This window comes from Protobothrops mucrosquamatus, unplaced genomic scaffold, assembly GCF_001527695.2.
Source record: "Protobothrops mucrosquamatus isolate PMUCROS unplaced genomic scaffold, P.Mucros_1.0 scaffold436, whole genome shotgun sequence".
NCBI lineage: Eukaryota > Metazoa > Chordata > Lepidosauria > Squamata > Viperidae > Protobothrops > Protobothrops mucrosquamatus.
The window spans coordinates 795,326-816,410 of record NW_015386760.1 but is presented as its reverse complement, the minus strand read 5'-3'; the positions used below and the strand labels follow the sequence as shown (position 1 = coordinate 816,410).

General features: G+C 39.0%; 1 protein-coding gene across 1 annotated transcript in view; it reads right to left on the bottom strand.

The window, feature by feature from the left end:
- Positions 1–21,085, bottom strand: part of NBAS (neuroblastoma amplified sequence) — a gene marked incomplete at its 3' end in the record, with an annotated part of 148,793 nt that overhangs the window by 75,122 nt on the left and 52,586 nt on the right. The window contains exons 22-27 of the mRNA XM_015816358.2: positions 9,195–9,278; positions 6,594–6,747; positions 4,842–5,027; positions 2,778–2,951; positions 1,584–1,717; positions 713–775 (exon numbers count right to left, since the gene is read on the bottom strand). Coding sequence (XP_015671844.1) covers positions 713–775; positions 1,584–1,717; positions 2,778–2,951; positions 4,842–5,027; positions 6,594–6,747; positions 9,195–9,278 — 795 coding nt within the window. The remainder of the gene's footprint in view (positions 1–712; positions 776–1,583; positions 1,718–2,777; positions 2,952–4,841; positions 5,028–6,593; positions 6,748–9,194; positions 9,279–21,085) is intronic.

Genomic DNA, 21,085 nt, shown 5'->3' with positions numbered 1-21,085 from the left:
TAGAACACCATAATGCATGTTACACTCTAGATGCCACAATTCATACACATTTTTAATTTGCCATCTCTCAATTTAGAGTGTGGAAAGGATAGTGGATGGATTCTCATGAAGAACAGATTAATCATCTACCTTTTTTAGTTAACCAGCTAAGGCAATCTGAACAATAGTTTTTCAAGTTGATAATAACTTCGCTGCTAAGTTTGGTCAATCAAGAATAGCTCAGATTTAATATATGATATGGACGCCAATGGTCTGTACAAACTCATTCTTGGTACTATGGATGAAGCACAACATACACTAGACCTGGCATTCTGATATGAAGAAGGAAGGGTTCTGTGTAATACCTCTGTCTTGAACAGATTACTTTCCATGCAGATTAAAATTGTTAACCACTGTGACTTTTAAATGGAATAACAAAATGGCTGACATGGTCTGTTGTAGGCTCCTAATGAATCTAAAACTTGGAAATGTTCTTGCCCTGATCAACATGGAGAAATTACTCAATTGTAGACATTCTTCCTCCCAAGCACTTTGTTTTCTCTCACATAGCTACATCATGGCCCAAAGAGTAATTTCAGTGATGATTACAATAATACTTGCCCTATGGACCTTTTTTATCCTCACAAACCTGGACTTCAGAACTAATCCAATAAACACTGAACTAATAAAGTTAAAGTAGTGAGAGATATAGATTAAGAAAGGAACTTCTTACCTAAGAATTTGTTCCAATTCATCAACTTTATTGTGAAGATTATTGGCAATGTCTGTTTCGAGGCTGGAAAAGATATAGGAAATTTGAATATATCACAATAAAAAATGTCAGTGAAGAAATAGGACTAAAAACCCAGGGCCAGCATCATCCAGATTTGCTGGGACTAAAATAATCATAGTTTATTTATTAAATTCACTGTTCATGACACTGGAAGTACTTCCTTCCATTACCAAATTACACTACCTATATAAGGGCCTGCAGAGGCTAGTTCTCTTAATGTTCAAATTGTTGCCTTAAACAGAGTTAGACCATCAATCCATTTAGGAGTGGCTGACATCAATTCTACTTAGCTTCAATGTGGGATCTTTCTCATCCTTGCTGGTGATGATGAAGAAACTAAGATTGTTGACCTATAATGTACATGCTTTGCCACTGAAATAAAATTTCTGTACAGCCTTCTCTCAAAAAAGATCATACATGTAGCATTATATTCCACTACTCCCTGGGACCACTGGATATTCCAGGAAATATGCATTTAAACTGAGTTTAGCAAATCCAAATTGAATTTTAAATATTTTATTTCTCAATCCTTCTACAACAAGCTCTCATCTGGTCTTTTACAGAGAGAATTAAAACCAGCAATTTGTCACCTGCCAATCTGAAGCTTTCTAGACAAAGAGGTGATGTTAAAATAAAGCATGGTCAGATGATGATTATATAAAATTATATAAGTCACTATAAGTCACATCATCCTTCAGATAGTGAAATTTATATAAATAACTGTGGATATCTCATAGGTATTAATGATGGCAAAAGTAGTTTTTTTAAATCATCCCACAATACTCAATGTTTCAAGAATGATAATACTCACCCCAGACCTCTTTGAGGGAGACATTCTAAGATATCATAGCACAGAGAAAGCTGGTCATCACGTTTGCAGCTGTAGATACATTCTAAAGCACTCATCATTAACAGAAGTTGATCTGAAATTATTTTTTGCTGATTCTAAGAGAGAAACATTGCTATGTTCCAGAGTGTTTGTCAGTTTGCTGTTAATGTCTCTAGTATCTCAGTACTCTAATACTCTGCACAATACTCTGTGTAGTGTCATTACAGTTGTATAGTCAACCTAGTAAGATCTTTATAAAACAAATTCAAAATTTCAATTTGGTATTTTAGAAATTCATACTACCCATAATGGAAGCTCAGTAATGAACACAGGAATCAGGAGAGGATGTTCAATTTAGTTTACTTCGTTTTGAAAGCCTTCTAAATTGTGTTTTCATCAGGCAATTTATAAAAAGAAAGTATTTCTAATTATAAAGCTTTTAACTTAACTATGTGTTACTTTCTTACATAAATAGCATTAATATATACTACAGTTTAAGTTTCCCTCCACTACTGCTTGCAGCCATTCTATAACTGTATATTGCCCACAAAATAAAAAAAATAATTATCAAAACAAGAAGCCACTCAAAATGGAGAATTATAAAGCACTGTACCAAGAAGTTGCTATAAAGATCCCTTAATCTCTTTTATTTTTCCAGTCCCTGTATTTCACAATTCAGCAATTACATTCAGAACAAGTGCTTCATGTAAAATAATTAAGACTGACAATATAATCTATTGAGAACTAAGTCCCACCAAGTTCAATTGCATTTTCTACCAGGTTAGCTATGTAAGATTGCAACTCTGACACTCTCATTGGATTCCTTTGTGCTCATTAAGTTCATTCACAAGGCTACTTAAAATTAGGACTGCACAAATTGTCTGAAATGGCACTTCACTTACAAGAGAAGCTGATACTGATGGAAGTTTATTATGGGTACTTGAGACTTCTTGAAATCTTCTGGGCAAGTGTCCACATGCTGAGAAGAAAATCTCATTTTGGAGAACTTTGGTTTTTACTGATAAAATCTGCTTCACCTAAAGAGTTGCCTCAATGGCAATGCCTAATTCCAAGTTCTAGGATGCCATTAGCCATTTAACAAATATTTGGATACCCTTTTTTCATATTAGTTCATTAAATAGTTTTCTATACCCCTAAACAATAAAAGGAACTTACTACTGGTTTAGAATGTTCAAATATTTTCAAAGGGAATGTCAGGTCTTCCTTTGCCAATGTTACCAAGTACTCTCTGAGAAGCTCATTAGCAATGCCTGGAGACTCATTTTCACACCGATGTAGGAAGGGGACCATCCACTGGTAAGCATTTTTGACATATCTGTCTTCTGATGACTGGAAAATGAAATATCTTTTCATTAATCAGAGACACAACATAAAATAAAGACAGAGCTATGCTAAATTAAAGTAAACTCAGCCCATAAATGTAGCTCAACATGTTTCCTTTTTCTGATCTTTAAACTTTCTTTTTCTAATGCCACTGTAAAAGATTTTAGAGTGCCACCGATGTTAAATTCTGCCATGGCCCCACATAGATTTTACATGACTTTAACCTTATCTCCCATCCATACTGGAGGGGGAAATTTATCTGTTTATATAAAGGGTATATCCTGGATGGTATTTTCAGTAATACTGACCACCAGAAGGCATTCTGGCAGTGGTCCCCAATCTTTCTGGCTCCATGGACTGGTAGCGACAGCAATGGCAGTAGTGGCGGGGTGGGGGGGGGAGGATGGTTTCATGCACACAACCTAATTCTGTACAACCTAATTCTGAAGCTTCGTGCCTCAACTGCTGCTTGCATGCCCTGGTTCCCAATGGGCTGCGGACCAGTACAGGTCCATTGACCAGGAGTTGGGGACACCTGCATTATGGAACTGGTTTCCTACTCATCTAAAATGCAATAGTTCATACATTCAAATCTTTGTAGAGGATTTTAACCCCACAAAAAGAATTGGCTACAGATGTCCGACAAGTCATAATAAGGATGAAATTGATCCCATACTGCCTCTTTGTGGTCAATATCACTGTAAAAGCATATTGTATGTTGCACATTATACTGATCTCTTATCTCTTTATTAAAAATGAATTAATATTGTAATATGAATATTTTCAGATCATTCTAGGGAAGAACAATATGAAGTAAAACCTCATAAGTGTTGCTTTACAGCAAAGGTGGGGTAAATTATTATGAAAAAGGAAAGTGTTTAGTCCATTCTTAAGAATTTTTTTCCATATCGATACTACTAGAGTACTCTGAAACTTTACTAAAAGCTTTCCTGAAGTAATGTTCCCAATGTTGGACTGATAAGCAAATGTAGTATAGTAATTATGCCTCAGCTTTTCTCTTGGATTCTACCAATATCCAATTTACCCATTCTGGAAGCTTAAAATGTAAATTTTTTATATTGTTGGCAATGAGCAACCCATTTTCCCCTCATTCAGAAAAGATTAATTGTCTTTGAAAAAGATTAATTGTCTTTGAGAAAGCAGCACACCCATCTTATCTAAAATAAATGATGTTTATAAGAACATCAATCAGGGTTAAATTGTGTATCCAATCTTCTGAACTCCTAAGAATAATTTTTTGTAGATGTAGATAAAAATAAGAGGACTGGAGACTAAAGCATAGGGGACTGGAGGCTAAAGCATATAAGGAACTGCTGTTGGAACTGAGTATGTCTAGTTTAATGAAGAGAAGGACGAGGGGGGATATGATAGCAGTGTTCCAATATCTCAGGGGCTGCCACAAAGAAGAGGGAGTCAAGCTATTCTCCAAAGCACCTGAAGGCAGGACAAGAAGCAACAGATGGAAACTAATCAAACGGAGAAGCAACCTAGAACTAAGGAGAGACTTCCTGACAGTTAGAACAATTAACCAGTGGAACAACCTGCCTCCAGAAGTGGTGAATGCTCCAACACAGGAAGTTTTTAAGAAGAGACTGGACAGCCATCTGTCTGAAATGGTATAGGGTTTCCTGCCTGAGCAGGGGGTTGAACTAGATGACCTCCAAGGTCCCTTCCAACTTTACTACTACTACTACTACTACTACTACTACTACTACTACTACTACTACTACTATTACTACTACTATTATTATTATTAAGATGATTTCATGCAAGATAAAAGGACTGTAATTTTGTGTAAGGCAAAATTTCATTGCAAAATAAAATAACTCTTTCTTTCAATCTTACCCACCATGGGGCAAAAATGAATACACATACATTTGACATTAACAGCCTTAGCTTCTCAATGTTTTCCATTTGCTGTAACTCTTTTAATTTCAAAGTAATGTCACATCCAGTCTCATAAACTAGTGTCTCCAATGTAACCAGATCATCACACAGAGAGCGAAGACCAGGAATATTCCTTTCCATGCCAAGGCGAACCAATGAGAGAGCAGAATCTACCTATTTAAACCACAAACAGAGAACAGAATGAAATTAAAATGTCAAACCATTAGTGACTTACTAATCTTCGAGCAAGATTTTCAGAACTGAAGAAAGTTGTTTCAAACACAATTCACAACTCTGACCTGGTTGAAATACCATTTTATAATGGTATTTTATATTGAACTATTAATACTAAACTTTGAAATTCAGTCATACCAGATGTCAAACTGAGCAGATTTAATCCCCAAAATTTCTTATACAGTTAACATATAGTATCTTATCTGAGATGAGGAATGGCTAGCTTTTATTTGGCTTCCAGCCAGATCTAAATCATTTGTCCTTATCTTCACTATAGAAGCCCTAGGACAGAGACTTGTACATGAAGTGAAAAATAATCTAAAAAACAGAGACAAATAGTTATGACAGGTGAGGATTTTGTAAACCTGAATGGCAACTTGAAAATATACCACCAGCTTCACATGCTATCCATCTAAGAGATTTCAAGAAAGTGCATGTGAAATTGCTAATTTTCTACCAATTGTTACAAATGTTACTTGTGCCCGACATTAATACTCGCTAAAATTGGCATGGCAAATAAGAATTTACATCTCCACACCTATGAGATAGAACATGCTGTTAGGCACCTTTTTCAGTTTCAGAAGTAGAACTGTCACAACTTACTATAATTAATAACTAATGTCTTGAACATTCATGAGGATATTGAGGTGGCTATAACTGAAGAAAGACTACTTTCACAAAGCTTTCCTCTGGACTTATGAACAAGGACATAAGTATAAGATAGCTGCTATATTATTTTAAGAATTTTTAAAATTTATTTATACTCGTACTGTGAATTTGAGACTAATGGAGCTGTATATACAATCCTCTTTTTTAAAAAGACACTGGACTAAAAGTAAAACTGCCTTTTTTGAATGCAAACACAACTTTAAAGATCTTTGTCTTTTACAAGCACTTTATAAGTGAGCCCTTTGAAATAGGCAGAAGCCCACAATAACATTCTTCTATAGTTTGGTGAACATTTTAAAACAGGAAGCTTATTTTAAATGTACTGATTATAGCTCAACAGAATAGTGGAAGATAAACTGACATTTCCCACTTACCCATCTTTGTTGCTGAAAAAATACTATAAAGCTATAAAAAATTCTATAATAAAACTAGTAAACTAATTCTGATATGATAGATCACATGTGAAAAATACTCACTACATATAATTTCCAAAGTCAATCTCCAAAGAGAATATGGAGATTTTCAGTCATCCAGGTCATGGTTGCCCCAAAGGTGCTTTTTCAAAAGGCAACTGTACTTTGTTTTTCCTTGAAGATGTTTTACTTCTCATCCAGTCAGAACTGAAGAAGCTTCTTGAATGAGAAGCAAAACATATTCAAGGAAAAACAAAGAAAGTCCTGTTGCCTTTTGAAAAAGTATCTTTGGGATAATATCCAAAGGGAAGCACAGCATATGAAATATAATCAGATTTAATCTATATGAAACTGTATGTTTTAACTCCACAAAACAAAGTATATGAGGTCTTCGAAATAAATAAATCCATAGTCTTGTGTTTACCTGCATAGAGTAATTTTCTATCTCCTCTGCTCGTTTCCAGTACCAGTCTGTTACTAAATCTATCGAAAGGTCAGTTGCTCTGTATTTCAACAATTCAGGTTGAGAGTCAAACAAAATTTCACTTTCATCTTGAAGAACTGGATCAATAATTAATCTGAGCATCACAAACAAAAATAAAGATGCAGAATCCAGAAATCAGATGATTTATATGGAAAAGGAACTGAATGCATGAGTTTAACAACTAGTGGCTATAAAACTCAATATGATTAATTTCAAAGAACCATTATCACAAAGAAAAAAGGACCTCCCCCCGCAAAAAAGCCATATCTGTCTTGTATACCATATCGACAAATTCATGTTACTTTTATCTTCTCCTTTAGAGATTCAGCTATTTTTATTCCTAATTTTACTTTCATTTTTAATTTCATTGTACTTGGGTACGCTACTTCTGATTGGCCCATGACCAAAACCGAATGTTATTACTATTACAAATCCTTTCCAAAGATTTAAAACACTGATATATTACTCTTTAAATTAATTGTATTTCTCTTGTTTTAGTTGTTGTGACCCACTAAAATCATTGAGAATTGGGCGATATACAAATTTGGTAGAGATAGGTATAAAATAGATAGATAGATAGATAGATAGATAGATAGATAGATAGATAGATAGATAGATAGATAGATAGATAGATAGATAGATAGACAGACAGACAGACAGATAGACAGACAGACAGACAATCTGATTCATTTTTCTTTTAAACATTTTATTCTGAAAAATTAGTATATTAAAAAAATCATAGAAAGCATCTAATTTAAGATTTACATTGATATTTCTAGCACATAAAGGAAACAAAAAAGGTGATTGCACCTACTGCATTTCCATTCATTACTAAGTAATTAAACCTTATTGCTGCATCAACAGGAGTTTATGTACGTACACATTTTTATTACACTACTGGAAGTGAATAAATTAGTCTCTGTATGCAAACAGAAAAGTGTATCTAATGTACAAATGGGTTTCTCCTGTGTTCAGAAATTGTTCTCACAACGAACTGGGCCTCTTCAATTCTAGCTGGGTGCCAAGTTTTTGTCCAAGTACGAGTAAGGGCATTGTGATTAACTCCTGACTGCAACTCATGATGATAGGAGCATTGAGAATGGATACTGTCTTCTATCCTAGTTATCATGGTAGGAATTCTACTAAATGTGTCTTACTAAGCAACCAAATTAACAAGGTGACTCTATAGAGCAGGGGTGTCAAACTGCTGGCCCACGGGCCGGATGCGTCATAGCGAAACCACGCCCACCCTATTGCCAGCAATGGAAAAAAAGCCACGATACGTTGCGACACGTCACGTGATGTTGCGAGTTTGACACCCCTGCTATAGAGCCACCTGCACCATTGTTCAAGAACAAGAAGTATGCAGATATAACTTTGTGCATTTATACAGATTTCTGTGTGTGACTACTTGCATTACAAAAAGTAAAGTGTTCAATGCCACTTTCTTATAAAAAGACTAGGGTAGAAAGAAACTTTATGAGAAAACAGTCAGGAAAAGAGGGGAAAAAACACATTATAAAAATATTGTAAATAATTATTTCATTTTTTATTTAAAACATTTATATAGCCACCCATCTTACATCAACTCTGGGTGGCTTCCTGTATAAGCAATTAAAGCAATATTAATTACATACCAAATACAGAATTGGGAAGTTCTGTACTTCTAAAAAGAAACAATTTAATCCCTATTATCTTGTCATATAAAAAGCTAGTTCTTTGAGCAGAGGTTAGTGCTACTAGAATCTAATTAGTTATGAGTAGAAGACCTAATGTAATGCCACCAACCCCATGACATGATATTATTAGGAAAAAAACTCAGAGAAGAGGAAGTAGCCTCCATATATCAGATCATGGGAATAAAAAATCAAACTATATGTATCCCAAAACAAGAAAGCCAGCTCTAATTAATAAACCTAATTTTAACATAGCATATCCAAAGCTTTGAAGTGTTCTTTATCTGTTTAGGACTTCAAGTTCTCTCAAGAAAGAGATGAAACAACTGCAGAAAGCTTATTGCATGCAAAAACATGGAAAAATAATGCAATATGTACAGTGGAAGTTTGGGTTATAACACTGACTGAACTTGCAGAAATAGAGAAATTGACCATTTTGGTCATGGAAAAAAAATGACAAAAGATATATTTTTTTGAAAGACTAAAAACTTTATGTAGACTTTTTGTTGAAAAAACATGACTGAATTAATGATTTGGGGATTAAAAAGGGCTAAAGAGGATGGGGGAAAGAATTGGTTGATAATTATAATTATTCAATAGAAAGATTAGCAAATGTTTTCTTTTCATTCCTTTTTTCTTACTTTTTATATTTTTTGTTGGCTTTTTTTGAATACTTTTACTGTATCAACCATTCTAAAAGAAATATATATTAAAGAGAGAGAGAGAAAAGATGCAGTTGGTATTCTGCTTTCAAAGGAGAATGCAGAAAGACTGCAGATGAAGGATTTCCCACGGATAGTTCCTACCGAACTTAAAAAGACTGAATCACTAATGCAAATATCAAATTAAATTAACATATACTTACTTGCATGGTGGCCCTTCACACCAATCTTCTTCTCTGTGTTTTTTCTCACTCCAAGGAACAATCGCAAGTGCACTTTCTCTGCAGCTGTGGCAAATATAGAAACAAAAGTCAGGTAGTCCTCGACTTACAACAGATCGTTCAAGGTTACAAAGGCAACTGAAAAAAGTGACTTATGACTGTTTTGCATGCGTACACCCGTTGCAGCATCCCCATGATCAAAATTCAGACACTTGGCAATTGACTCATATTTATGACAGTTATAGCATCCTGGGGTCATGTGATCACCTTTTGCAATCTGGGGAAACCAGATTCAGTTAACAACCGTGTTACTGACTTGACAACTACAGTGATTCCCTTAACAACCGTGGCAAGAAAGTTGCAAAAACGGGGCAAAACTCACTTAACAAATGTCTCTTAGCAACAGAAATTCTGGGCTCAGTTGTGGTTGTAAATTGAGGACGTATGCCATGTGTTAAAAATCTAATCTAATGAAATGCAGAGTTTGGCTTTTGGAGTACATGATCATGGTTGATCAACCGCAATGCTCTCCATTACATTGCTACTTCCAATAGTCATAGTTTTTCACTAGTCAAAAGTATAGTGATGAATGATGGCACAAAATGTACAAGCTTTGCCTGTTCATTTATGAGATCTAAGCTGGCAGTGATTGACCAGAAAGTTAATCTTGTAATTACAATGGACAACTAAGTGAAAATGTAAGTAGTGTGCAGTTCTTATGAGAAAGGCAAATTCTCTATTTGAAATAATTAGAAAGGGAATTGAAAATAAAACTGTCAATAGAATAGTCCTTGTGCAAATCTATGGTTAGAGTACTGTCTACAGTTCTTGTGACCACACCTTAAGAGCATTAAGGAAATTTGTGTTTTCAAGTCAGTTTTTGACTACTAGCAAATGTCTGGACTAGTCCCTGCTGTTTTCTTAGCAAAGTTTTTTTCAGAATTGGTTTGTCCTTTTCTCCTTCCTAGGGCTGAGAAAGAGTGACTGGCTTAAGGTCATCCAGTTGGCTTTATGTCTCGGGTGGGATTAGAAATTACTGGAAAACTTTTTTTTAATTACAAAAATAAGTAAATATAAAACCACCATCACCACCCAAAAGGAAAAAAAAGGAAGAAGAAAGACTACAGTATGGGAAGACATATTAGAAATATATAAAATCATGCATGACACAGTAATATGGAGAGATTTTTTTTCTTCCTCCTCTCTGGCAATGTTAAAACTTTACATCATCCATTGGAATTAAATATAGGGACTTTCAGGACAGATAGACAGGAAGTAATACTGTTAAACAGGTTAAATTGTGGAATTTGTTACCAGCAGTCTTGCTATTGGCAGCAAGTTAGAAAGGTTTGAGAGCAATTTATTACCTTCTCAATCACAAGCAGCCTGTCTTAAATCCTGTTTGTATGGAACAACTATACAGTGGAGCTACTCCTATGAGCTTCCTAAACATAACCTGTTATCCACTACGCCAGGGGTCTTCAAACTTGGCCCTTTTATGACTTGTGGACTTCAACTCCCAGAATTACTCAGCCAGGTACGCTGGCTGAGGAATTCTGGGAGTTGAAGTCCACAAATCATAAAAGGGCCAAGTTTGAAGACCCCTGCATTACGTTATACCAACGCTAGACTAGATGGGCAAGACTAGATTTTTACATTCTTATGCCACTATTTGAGAAGGATCTCTTAATAAGTTCTACTAGTTAGATCATTGGTTCTCAACCTTTTTAATGCCGCGACCCCCAACCGGTCGTAAGTCGAGGACTAAACCGGTCGTAAGTCGAGGACTAAATCGGTCGTAAGTCAAGGACTAAATCGGTCGTAAGTCGAGGACTACCCAACAGGTCGTAAGTCGAGGACTTTCCCTGCCCGGGAACGCCGCGCATGCGTGGTTCCGCCCCCTGCGCCAGCCGAGGCGTAGCTGGCAAGCGGCAGAGACGGAGCAGGCCGACCACCAGCTGGCCCAGCCCAAGGGAGGTAAGGCACCCGCCGGAAAAGGGGAAAAAAATGGCGGACAGTCTTGCTTGGCGACCCCCGTGAAATGGTCGATCGACCCCAAATGGGGTCGCAACCCATAGGTTGAGAACCGCTGAGTTAGATGTATTTATCCAAATCTAGGCTGGTTTCCAACAGAAGACTTTGCCCATTTTGCAATTCCCTCTCATTAAGCCAAATATAAATCATACTTAAGATCAATCAACAGGAAAACCCCTAGTTTTTAAGAACATACATATTTTATATTAAAAAAAACCTCCTTCCTAGCCTGAGAACAATTGGTTATCTATCTCTGTATTTATCACAAAATCTAAAATGTAGAATTTGTTTTCAATTTAGTGTTTATGACAGAAATAGATGAATTGTGAAGAGGGCAGTCTCTGAATATGCAGATTAGTTTTCCTTAAGCAATGAATTATTATTAGAATTCTCTTTTGGGATTTAAAGGGCAAAAGTACAATTAAATCAGGGACACAAGGACTGAATGGCATGCAAGGGTGGGGCAGGTTGGAATAAAAACTAAATCTGAATTAAGTAAAAGAAAATGAAATTAACTCAAAATGGTTATTTCCCATATAATTAATAAACTCTTCCTCCTGCTGGATTAAAAATTATTATTTGGCAACAAAGCTTTGGTTGAGAAAGCAAGTGGCCCTAGGGCCTAAAGATGTGCACTCCTGCTTTAAATGGATATTTGCATTTAATCTGCAAAGATTTTAATATGCCAAAGGAATCAGTAGGGATGGCAAAATAATTAAATCAAAACTGGCATCAAGGGAGAATTTAACTTTTTCCTCGGTTAAGGAAAGCCAAGAATTTTCTTTGTTTTTAATACCTCTGGGTATTAAATTTTCCCCACCAAACTTTCTTTAATTAATTTACATTTCAAAAAATCAGTACATTAAATGTAAGGACTAGCTTAGTGTCAAGTAAAATCTTGCCTACAAAAGAAAGCTTTTCAAGGTTGGTGAGCACATTTTCTTAAGAACTGTTCTTTGCCATTATTTCATGCATTATCTTCTCTATCTTTAAGTTAAGTCTAGACAAAGACTTTCTCTGCATTTCTGTACATTACACAGTTGTTGCTCGGCACCATTTGTAACAATCAAATACACAGTAACTACTGAGTGTGGGATTTAAATTCCTGATTTCTGGTTCTGAAAAGATGATACAGAAACCTTAAGGGACAAATTGTTGCAGAATGATAATCCGTTCCAAACAAGTTATAGCTAAGCTTTTAAGTCATGGTCTTGCCACAGCCACTATTCAAAATAACACAGACCTCAAAAATGAAGAAACAGGTACTTGGACTCCTGCTTCACTGATTTAATGATATTTAATTTATTTGATACTTAAGTCAGCTCCTCTATGATGTAAAGGGAAAAGGGAAAATCTTTAATTGGTGGCCTGGAAAAATAAAGAGCCCATTTCTGTTGTTTTATTTTTCCTACTGTTCTTCTGGAACCCAATTAGTTGAGAGAGAGAGAAGACTAATCAACATTGCCAGGTAACCATATGTAAGTGTACCCTCTCTTCAGTACTATCTCCTGCTCTCCCCGCACCAGCATCCCTCACATGTGATTGAGGGGCCGCTCATGAAGTGCCAGGCCACTGGGTGAGTCCTTCCTTAGCATTCCTATTGCACTGAATCACCACCCACCATTGTACCAAGGATACATTTTATGAAACCATTTTTTAAACAAAGAGCTGTGATACCCTACCTCTAATTTAGGGGCTTCTGCATGCCTCTTCCATAATACCCTTGACCTGTTCCTTCTGCCCTTTACATGCTGGGATGATGTACCTCTTTAGCTTAGAAAATTTCTTCATATCTGAAGACTTCATGCACAAGTTAGGGTTTTGAAAAGAGCTTGAAAACCTGGCCTATTACAAAACGTATTTGTCTCAAACCTGGTAGGGCAATGAAGGGTTGAGGTAAATAGGAAAATTCTTGTTTCTCCTTTGCACAATGGCAATATATTGGGGTGGAGACAGATTTACATAATGTGCTGTAAAATTTTACATTTTATCCGTGTATAAAATATTCATATTCATATATAATATATTCATATTCTCCTATGAGAAGGAAACATAGGGCCAATCCTCTGGCTTATGTCCAGTCCTATTATACGCCCATTATACTATAATAACTTGAGCAAGTTATGCCTACTTTATGTTGCCTTCATTTCTGGAACTGATCCATCCCAATGTAATATACAACATTGTCTGCTATGTTAATCCTAACCAGGCACTTTTATAAAGAGTTTTAATCCTTTCTGCTAATATGATGTACTTATTTTGTACTTATTTTGGCTTCACCTGGAACAGACTGAATATAAAAGAAGAGGATGATTGTACTGTTAACATGAATAAGTTAAAAGAACAAGGTTAAGTACCTTATGAATATTATTACAGAGCAGATGAAGCTTTTGGAATTTAGAAATTTAAATTGGTGTGCCTCCATTTATTCTTAATATATAAACTTTAATATATAGAGCTCTAGAATCACATAGCAGCAAGACAAACATTTACAATATGCAAGAATAAACAAATCTGTTTCACTATGGCATTAAATGTCATTTACAAACGTTTTTGTAAATTTTCTTTCTTCTAAGATTGTGATAAATTTAACAAAGGTAGGCATGGCAATGAATATACATCAAACATATAACCCTTTAGATTCTTTCAACAGTAAATCATTGGGGAAGCTAAAAGCATCACCTTTGGAGCTGGATACCACACCAGAAACATTTCCTCATCAAACATGTAATACAAGAATCATATGTATTGCTATCATCTCAAAAATTATAAAGAATGGTTGCTGGAATTGGGTATGTCTAGTTTTATGAAGGGAAGGATGAGGGGTGACATGATAGCAGTGTTCCAATATCTCAGGGGCTGCCACAAAGAAGAGGGAGTCAAGCTATTTTCCAAAGTGTCTGAAGGCAGGACAAGAAGCAACAGATGGAAACTAATCAAACGGAGAAGCAACCTAGAACTAAGGAGAAACTTCCTGACAGTTAGAACAATTAATCAGTGGAACAACCTGCCTCCAGAAGCTGTGAATGCTCCAACACTAGAAGTTTTTAAGAAAAGACTGGACTGGATAACCATTTGTCTAAAATGGTATAGGCTTTCCTGCCTGAGCAGGGGGTTGGACTAGGTCCCTTCCAACTCTATTATTGTTATTGTTAAAATTAAATATATGTTGGAAAAGTATCTGAAGCACACATATGTACTAAAATTAAAATGGTAATGCATATTTATAAACATACAATTGCAAAAAAATGTGATGAGAATTATAAACTTAAAGAAGGTAGATATTAGGACCTCAGTAGTTCAAAGTTAAGATATCTCATTGTAGGAAAATTGAAGGACATTAAGTCTGCTAACAATTAAATAATATGAGACATGCCAAGCATGTGTTTTACCTCATTTTCCTAAATCATACACTGTGATCCACCAAGTTTTAGAAAATGAATCTTGATTAACATTTCAGACATTGATTTTCATTGGGATGCAATGTAAACACAGAGAGAGGGAAGCAAGCAAACAGAAGTAAGGGAACCAGTACTAAGTAAGCTTAGTGAATCCACAATGCTGGTTGAGGGGAGAACACAGAAAAGTTGGGTCCAAGATGTACTTAACAGCAGAGGCCCTATTGTTTATAACAATGACATCCCTGGTTCTTTTAAAAATAAAGTTTAATTAAAGACATTAAAAAACATAGCTATTCTTGTTTGACTCTATTAAACAAAGGGTATTGAATGCATTTGTAACAAGCAGTTATTATCTTCTTATCATCCTTATATCACATTTAAATGTTTTGTAGAATACTCCTTTAAATTATCTTAAGCTTCTAACATTTTGTATAAAGAAATAAGAAAAATGAAACCTGTATTTGAATCTACATAAGACAGGGGTGTCAAACTCAATTTCATTGAGGGCCGCATCAGCATTGCGGTTGCCCTCGGGGGGCTGGGTGGGTGTGGCCAGGATGGGTGCGGCCTACTGGGTGGGCATGGATGGAGTGGGTGTGGCCTACTGGGTGGGCATGGCCAACTCTACATCGTTCGCGTCAAGGGGGCCTGTGGGGGCCTGGGCAAGAGTGGTACAGATCTGAGGGTCTCTGGCAGAAGGGAGTGGGACCGGGGCAAGCACCAAGGCATGGTCCATTTCTTCATTCCTCACAAAGGGTGACACCTCTCCAGCATGCAATAGGGGGGCAGGGCTGATGCAGCAGGGGCTGGTTCCTCGCTGTTTCTAGACGGCCTTGTGGAGCTAAGACTGAATGTGTTTCAGCATAGATGACCACCACAAAATTGTACATTGGCTCCCAGCCTGCCTGGGCCAGGGCCAAGGCAGTGGGCCGTTCCCTCACTGTTTCTAGGATGGCTTCACGGGCCACATGAAACCACTTCGCGGGCCGCATCTGGCCCCCGGGCCTTGTGTTTGACATGTCTGACATAACAGATGCTTTGCCATTGCAAAAATGTTTAAGGCAGAAAAAAGCTTTTTCTGTAGTAATATTCTCCAGAGTTCATCTTTCAACCAAGGCAAGGGACCATCAAGCCAAAGTAAACTCACATTATTGACCATTACATTTATAAGCCAACAAATGCCAGGTTCTTCATTCTCTGTAAGTAAGTGAAGTCCTTTAAAATGAACCATATATAACATGTTTTCTCCACCCTGTAAAGAGATAATTTTATAGCCTCTCCTAGAGGGTTTCAAGCTTCAAATAGCCAAGGAATTCATATCAGCACTCTGCCAGTAAAGAGAAAATTATGCTGCCTAAAATTAAGTACAATATTCCAAAATGCCATCTAGGGAGCATTTCAAAGAGTAGATTAAATGCACCTCAGGCATTTGAATGCTAGAAAAAGTCTCCCAGACACTGGGACATCTTTCATCGTGACTATTTATTTATTGTTTCCATTAGATATTTTGTAAGGGTTTTTTTTAATGACATCATTGGGGTAAAGAACTCCTTGGCAGTAAATACTGAGTTGGTTCCTATAAACTAGATATATTGTCACACCAATGGCAAGCCCATGCATTTTTGAGCCTTCAACATAGAATAGAAAGCAATGCTATTATAACAAACTTTTGTACATTTATGAATAAAATAATCTTATATGTGTTATTTTACATTCAACATATAAAATTAAGACATGCAGGTACAGCTTCATACTATGTAAAAAATTATATAGATAATGCATTAGAGGGATAAAAAATAACATACAGATGTGATGGCCTGGATCCAAAGACTAGTACACAGGAGAAAAACTTTTGATAACTGCTTATCATACACCAATAAATGTGGGAGATATAATGAATAAAAAAGATAAGATAAGATAAGATAAGATAAGATAAGATAAGATAAGATAAGATAACCTTTATTATCATTTTTATACTGTGGGCACGATTGCACACATCAAAAATGAAATTTAGTTGCCTGCTCTCAAAGTGAAACACATACATGACACACACCTAAACATACTATGAACAACATATGTATAGACCCACATCCCTACATATACGTAGCAAATAAATATTAAATATTGTCCATCTTGAATATATAATGGAAGGAGGAAGCTTGAGAGTTCACAAGGTTAATGCTGTATGGAATGAAACTCTGGCTGAATCTGAATGTTCTGCTTCGGATACCACGAAGCCTCCTCCCAGAAGGTAACAAGGAAAACAGGTCGTAAAAATGTGTTTGCTACAAAGTCTCCAAAGAGAGCATGCAAAATTCTCTTTCACTAAAGTTGCTTGTCACTCACTTCTCATGAAAGTTAAGTCAGTAACAGACCATTTAGATCAGGGGTCCCCAACCCCCGGTCTGTGGACCAGTACTGAGCTGCGGCATGCCAGCAACCGGTCCACACAAACAAGAAAAGCCCCATCCAAGATTTGTGGTTATGGAGGCACCATCTTATAAAGATTTGTTATATTTGAGTGGTAGTGGTGAATGGTGCCTCAAATCAATAGAAGTTTTGAGACGGAAGTATCCAGACTTTTCTTGGCTTGTGTATAGACAAATTCAAGAGAGATGGCGAATTGATAAAAAAACTGCTTCTTTTATGGAAAATGGGAATTTTTTGAAACAAGTAAGGGATGATACTAAAGGACATATTAGAAGGATATATAATGTTGACGACTTCCGGTGGCAGGCGATTTCGCTGGTCGCAGCTGTTTGCTGCCTCCCGCCTGTTTTGCGTAAAAGCCGGTTTGACAGCCAGCATCTGCTGCCAAACGGCTTGATACCTTTCCCCTGGGCATAAGGGGATCGGTGAGCTGCCCGGGGTAGGAGTTGAGTTCCCGAGTCGTCCTATATGGACGATGTAGGTGAGAACTNGAATCTCAGGGGGTAGTTCGTTCCAGAGGGCAGGGGCACCCACAGAGAAGGCCCTCCCCCTGGGGGTCGCCAGCCGACATTGCTTGGCCGACGGCACCCTGAGGAGACCCACTCTGTGGGAGCGTACCGGTCTATGGGAGGGAATCTGCGGCAGAAGGCGGTCTCGGAGATAACCGGGTCCTATGCCATGAAGCGCTTTGTTCTTCTCCATCTTCTCCTCACTTTCTCTGTAACCTAATAAAATAATCTTTTTAACTAACTCAGAGGATTCTTCTATTACATTCCTATTCTAAAAACCTCCCCAAACTTTGAAATATGCACTACATGATAACTATCCATCCTATGTTAGTGTATGTTGTGAGAAAGCAGGCAATACAAGAAAGGGTTCACAGATTATACTCAGCTATAATGTGGTTTGAGAGAGTATATGTGTCTACCAGCCCCCACTTGTGTTCCCTATTACTATAAAATAGTGTTGTGGAAATCTAGTAGCAAAATGGTTCTACTTCAGATTCATCTTTTTCCTTTCTTTCCTTTTCTTAAATAAGTATAGGAACAGGTGCCCAGTTGGGGTATCTGAAAAATTCGTTGGCATGTTTTCTTTTCTTTTCATTTTTTGGCCCATTTCGGTAGAGTAGTTTGTCTTCAGAGATATCCCTATTCTATTACCATCCTTAAAATCTCCCCAACTGCTTCAAAAGAGGTAAAAAAGAATAGGTTCTGCCCCTTTTGGGACACTTCTACACTATTATTATTGAAAGCCTCTTGAAGCCTTTTCAAGTTACCCTCCATTGGCTTAGTGCTGTGGTGGTGAACCTATGGCACGCGTGCCACAGGTGGCACGCAGAGCCATTTCTGTGGGCACGCGCACAACTGCTGCTGCCAGCAGCTTGCACAAGTCCATTAGGCTGCCGCCGCCCAGAGCAGCAACCCCGCCCAGCACAAAGGAGGTGAAGCAGCTGGTTAGCAGCCCCGCATAGAAGTGCACACCCATGCCCAGCAGGCAAAAGGCCACCCCGAGCGGGGAAAGCCAGATCCCCATTGGCGTCATGGCCGCCTAGGCCCAGCAGAGATGGCGGGGAGGCACACAATCCTGGCTGGGACTGGGGGGGCATGGCACCAATGGGGATCCAGCTTTCCCCGCTTGGGGTAGCCTTTGGCTTGCTGGTCGTGGGCTTGCTCTACCACCTCTATGCGGGGCTTGCTAGCCAGACATTTTGCCTCCTTTGTGCTGGGTGGGCCAGGCGTCTGGGTGGTGGTGGCAGTCTAATGGACCTGCGCAAGCTGCTGGCAGCGCCGACCCAAGGCATGGGGGGGAGGGGGAGGCAGGCGGTGCAGATTCCCCATGCATGAGACTGGGATTTTTCCCCGCTATTGGATTTTCGCTACCAGACAACTTGATGCAGAAATAGAAAGATATGCATTCTGCATCAAGTAAACTTTTAAGAAGTTAAAGAGCCTGGCATCAAAAATCCTCCCCCTCCTCCCTCGTGCCTCGGACCGCCGCCACCGAGGAGAAGAGTGGTGAGGTTTTGTGCCAGCCGGCCAGCCAGGCAAGGTCAGGGGATGGTGGCTGCTGCAGAGGGGGAATTATGGCTGCTTGGGGGGGGGATCTGCCAAGCAGCAGCATTGGTGGCTCCCCCCACCCAGCCCATTTCCCCGGCTCTGTTACCGGTAGCAGCTCCCTCAGCGGCCCTCACCGTCAAGTTTCCATTGCACTAGTTTCCTGGAGCTGAGGAGAAGTGCAGTTACTGAGCCACCAGGTGTTGCCTTCCGCTTTTCCTGCTGCGGCATTGGCTGCTAGTGTTGCCCTCCTGAGAGGACATGGTGATTGGTTGACGGCCATGCCACAAATAGAGATTGAAGCCCCGCCGGAAAAAGCGCTTCTGATCAGCTGCAGCATGCCATAGAGAGCCTGGCTGATACGGGCAAGGCAGGAGTACACACAGACTCCGCTTTTTTCCTTTGACAGCGATGGGGTTAGGGTTGCTGCAGCTCATCAGAAGCGCTGCCGAAAACCACAGAGTCTGTGTGTGCGTCTGCTTTGCACCCATCCATCAGCCGTGCTCTCCATGCCTCGGATCAGCTGCAGCACACTGTGGAGAGCAAGGCTGATGTGGGCTAGGCAGGCTCGTAAAGAGACTCCGCTTTTTTCGGTGGGGCTTTGGTGCCTGGCCGGCTCGGCCAATTTCCCTCTTTCTTCTCCCTGTTCCTCCTCCTCCTTTGACAGTGGTGGGGTTTGGGGAATGATCAATCTCCATTTGTGGCATGGCCACCAACCAATCATCGCACCCTCCTCTCAGGAGGGCAACATCAGCAGCCAATGCCGCAGCAGGAAAAGTGGAAGGCAACGCTGCCCACCAGACCCGCCTGGCGGCACAGTAACTGCACTTCTCCTCAGCTCCAGAAAGCTTGTGAAATGGAAACTTGATGGTAAGGGCCATGGGGTGCTCGCTGAGGGAACTGCTACCGGTAACTGAGCTGGGGAAACAGGCCGGGTGGGGGGAGCTGCCAATGCCACTGCCCTGCTTGGCAAATCCCCCCCAAAGCAGCCATGATTCCCCCTCCCCAGCCAGCCAGCCACCATCCCCTGACCTACTCCTTGCCTGGCCGGCCAGCTGGCACAAAACCTCACCACTCTTCTCCTCGGTGGCAGCAGCCTAATGGACCTGAGCAAGCTGATAGGAGATAGGGAGTATAAAGAGGAAGAGGAAGAGGAAGAGGAAGAGGAAGAGGAAGAGGAAGAGGAAGAAGGAGAAGGAGAAGGAGAAGGAGAAGGAGAAGGAGAGGGAGAGGGAGAGGGAGAGGGAGAAGGAGAAGGAGAAGGAGAAGGAGAAGGAGAAGGAGAAGGAGAAGGAGAAGAACACAGTGAAGTACAGAGTGATGAAAGGATACAAAGTAGAAGGTATAAGAAACATACTGTCAGAACCCATATCTATCATATTGCATACTCCCCTGCCTATCTTTCTCTTGCCTCCCGATTCCATTCTCTTCTCTCCCTGGGTTCTGCCATATTCCTAGAGGGAAGGGGGGATGGAGCGCAGGTTATTGCCTTAGCTTCCTCTATTGATACAATGTACCGTTTTGCTTCCCTGCCTCCTTTCCCTATTTCTACAGTGTAACATATCACCTTAGCTTCCTTTATTGCCGCAATGTAACACTTCGCGCTCCTGCATTGTATCTCTCTCTGAACTTTCTTCTCCCTAACCTGTCAGCTAGGAAAAAGGGGGGAGAAAGAAATACAACCTCCGGAGCCTGGCTTATTTCTCCATTCTCAAAAGAAGGTGCGAAATCTACTTTGAAATCTAAATCTATCTCTTTCAAAGCAGATGCGATCAACTGATGCAGAAACAACAGGATTTTCTACAATGCCGAGATTTACCACAGAAACAGGAGGATTTTTGCTTGAATGTTGTGACTGCTTCTCAAGATCTGGTTGAACAAGTGGATCCGGTGGTGGTTGATGGGGGTTGTTCACACCCTGAAGAGGCCATGTTGGAATCTTGCATTGACTTTT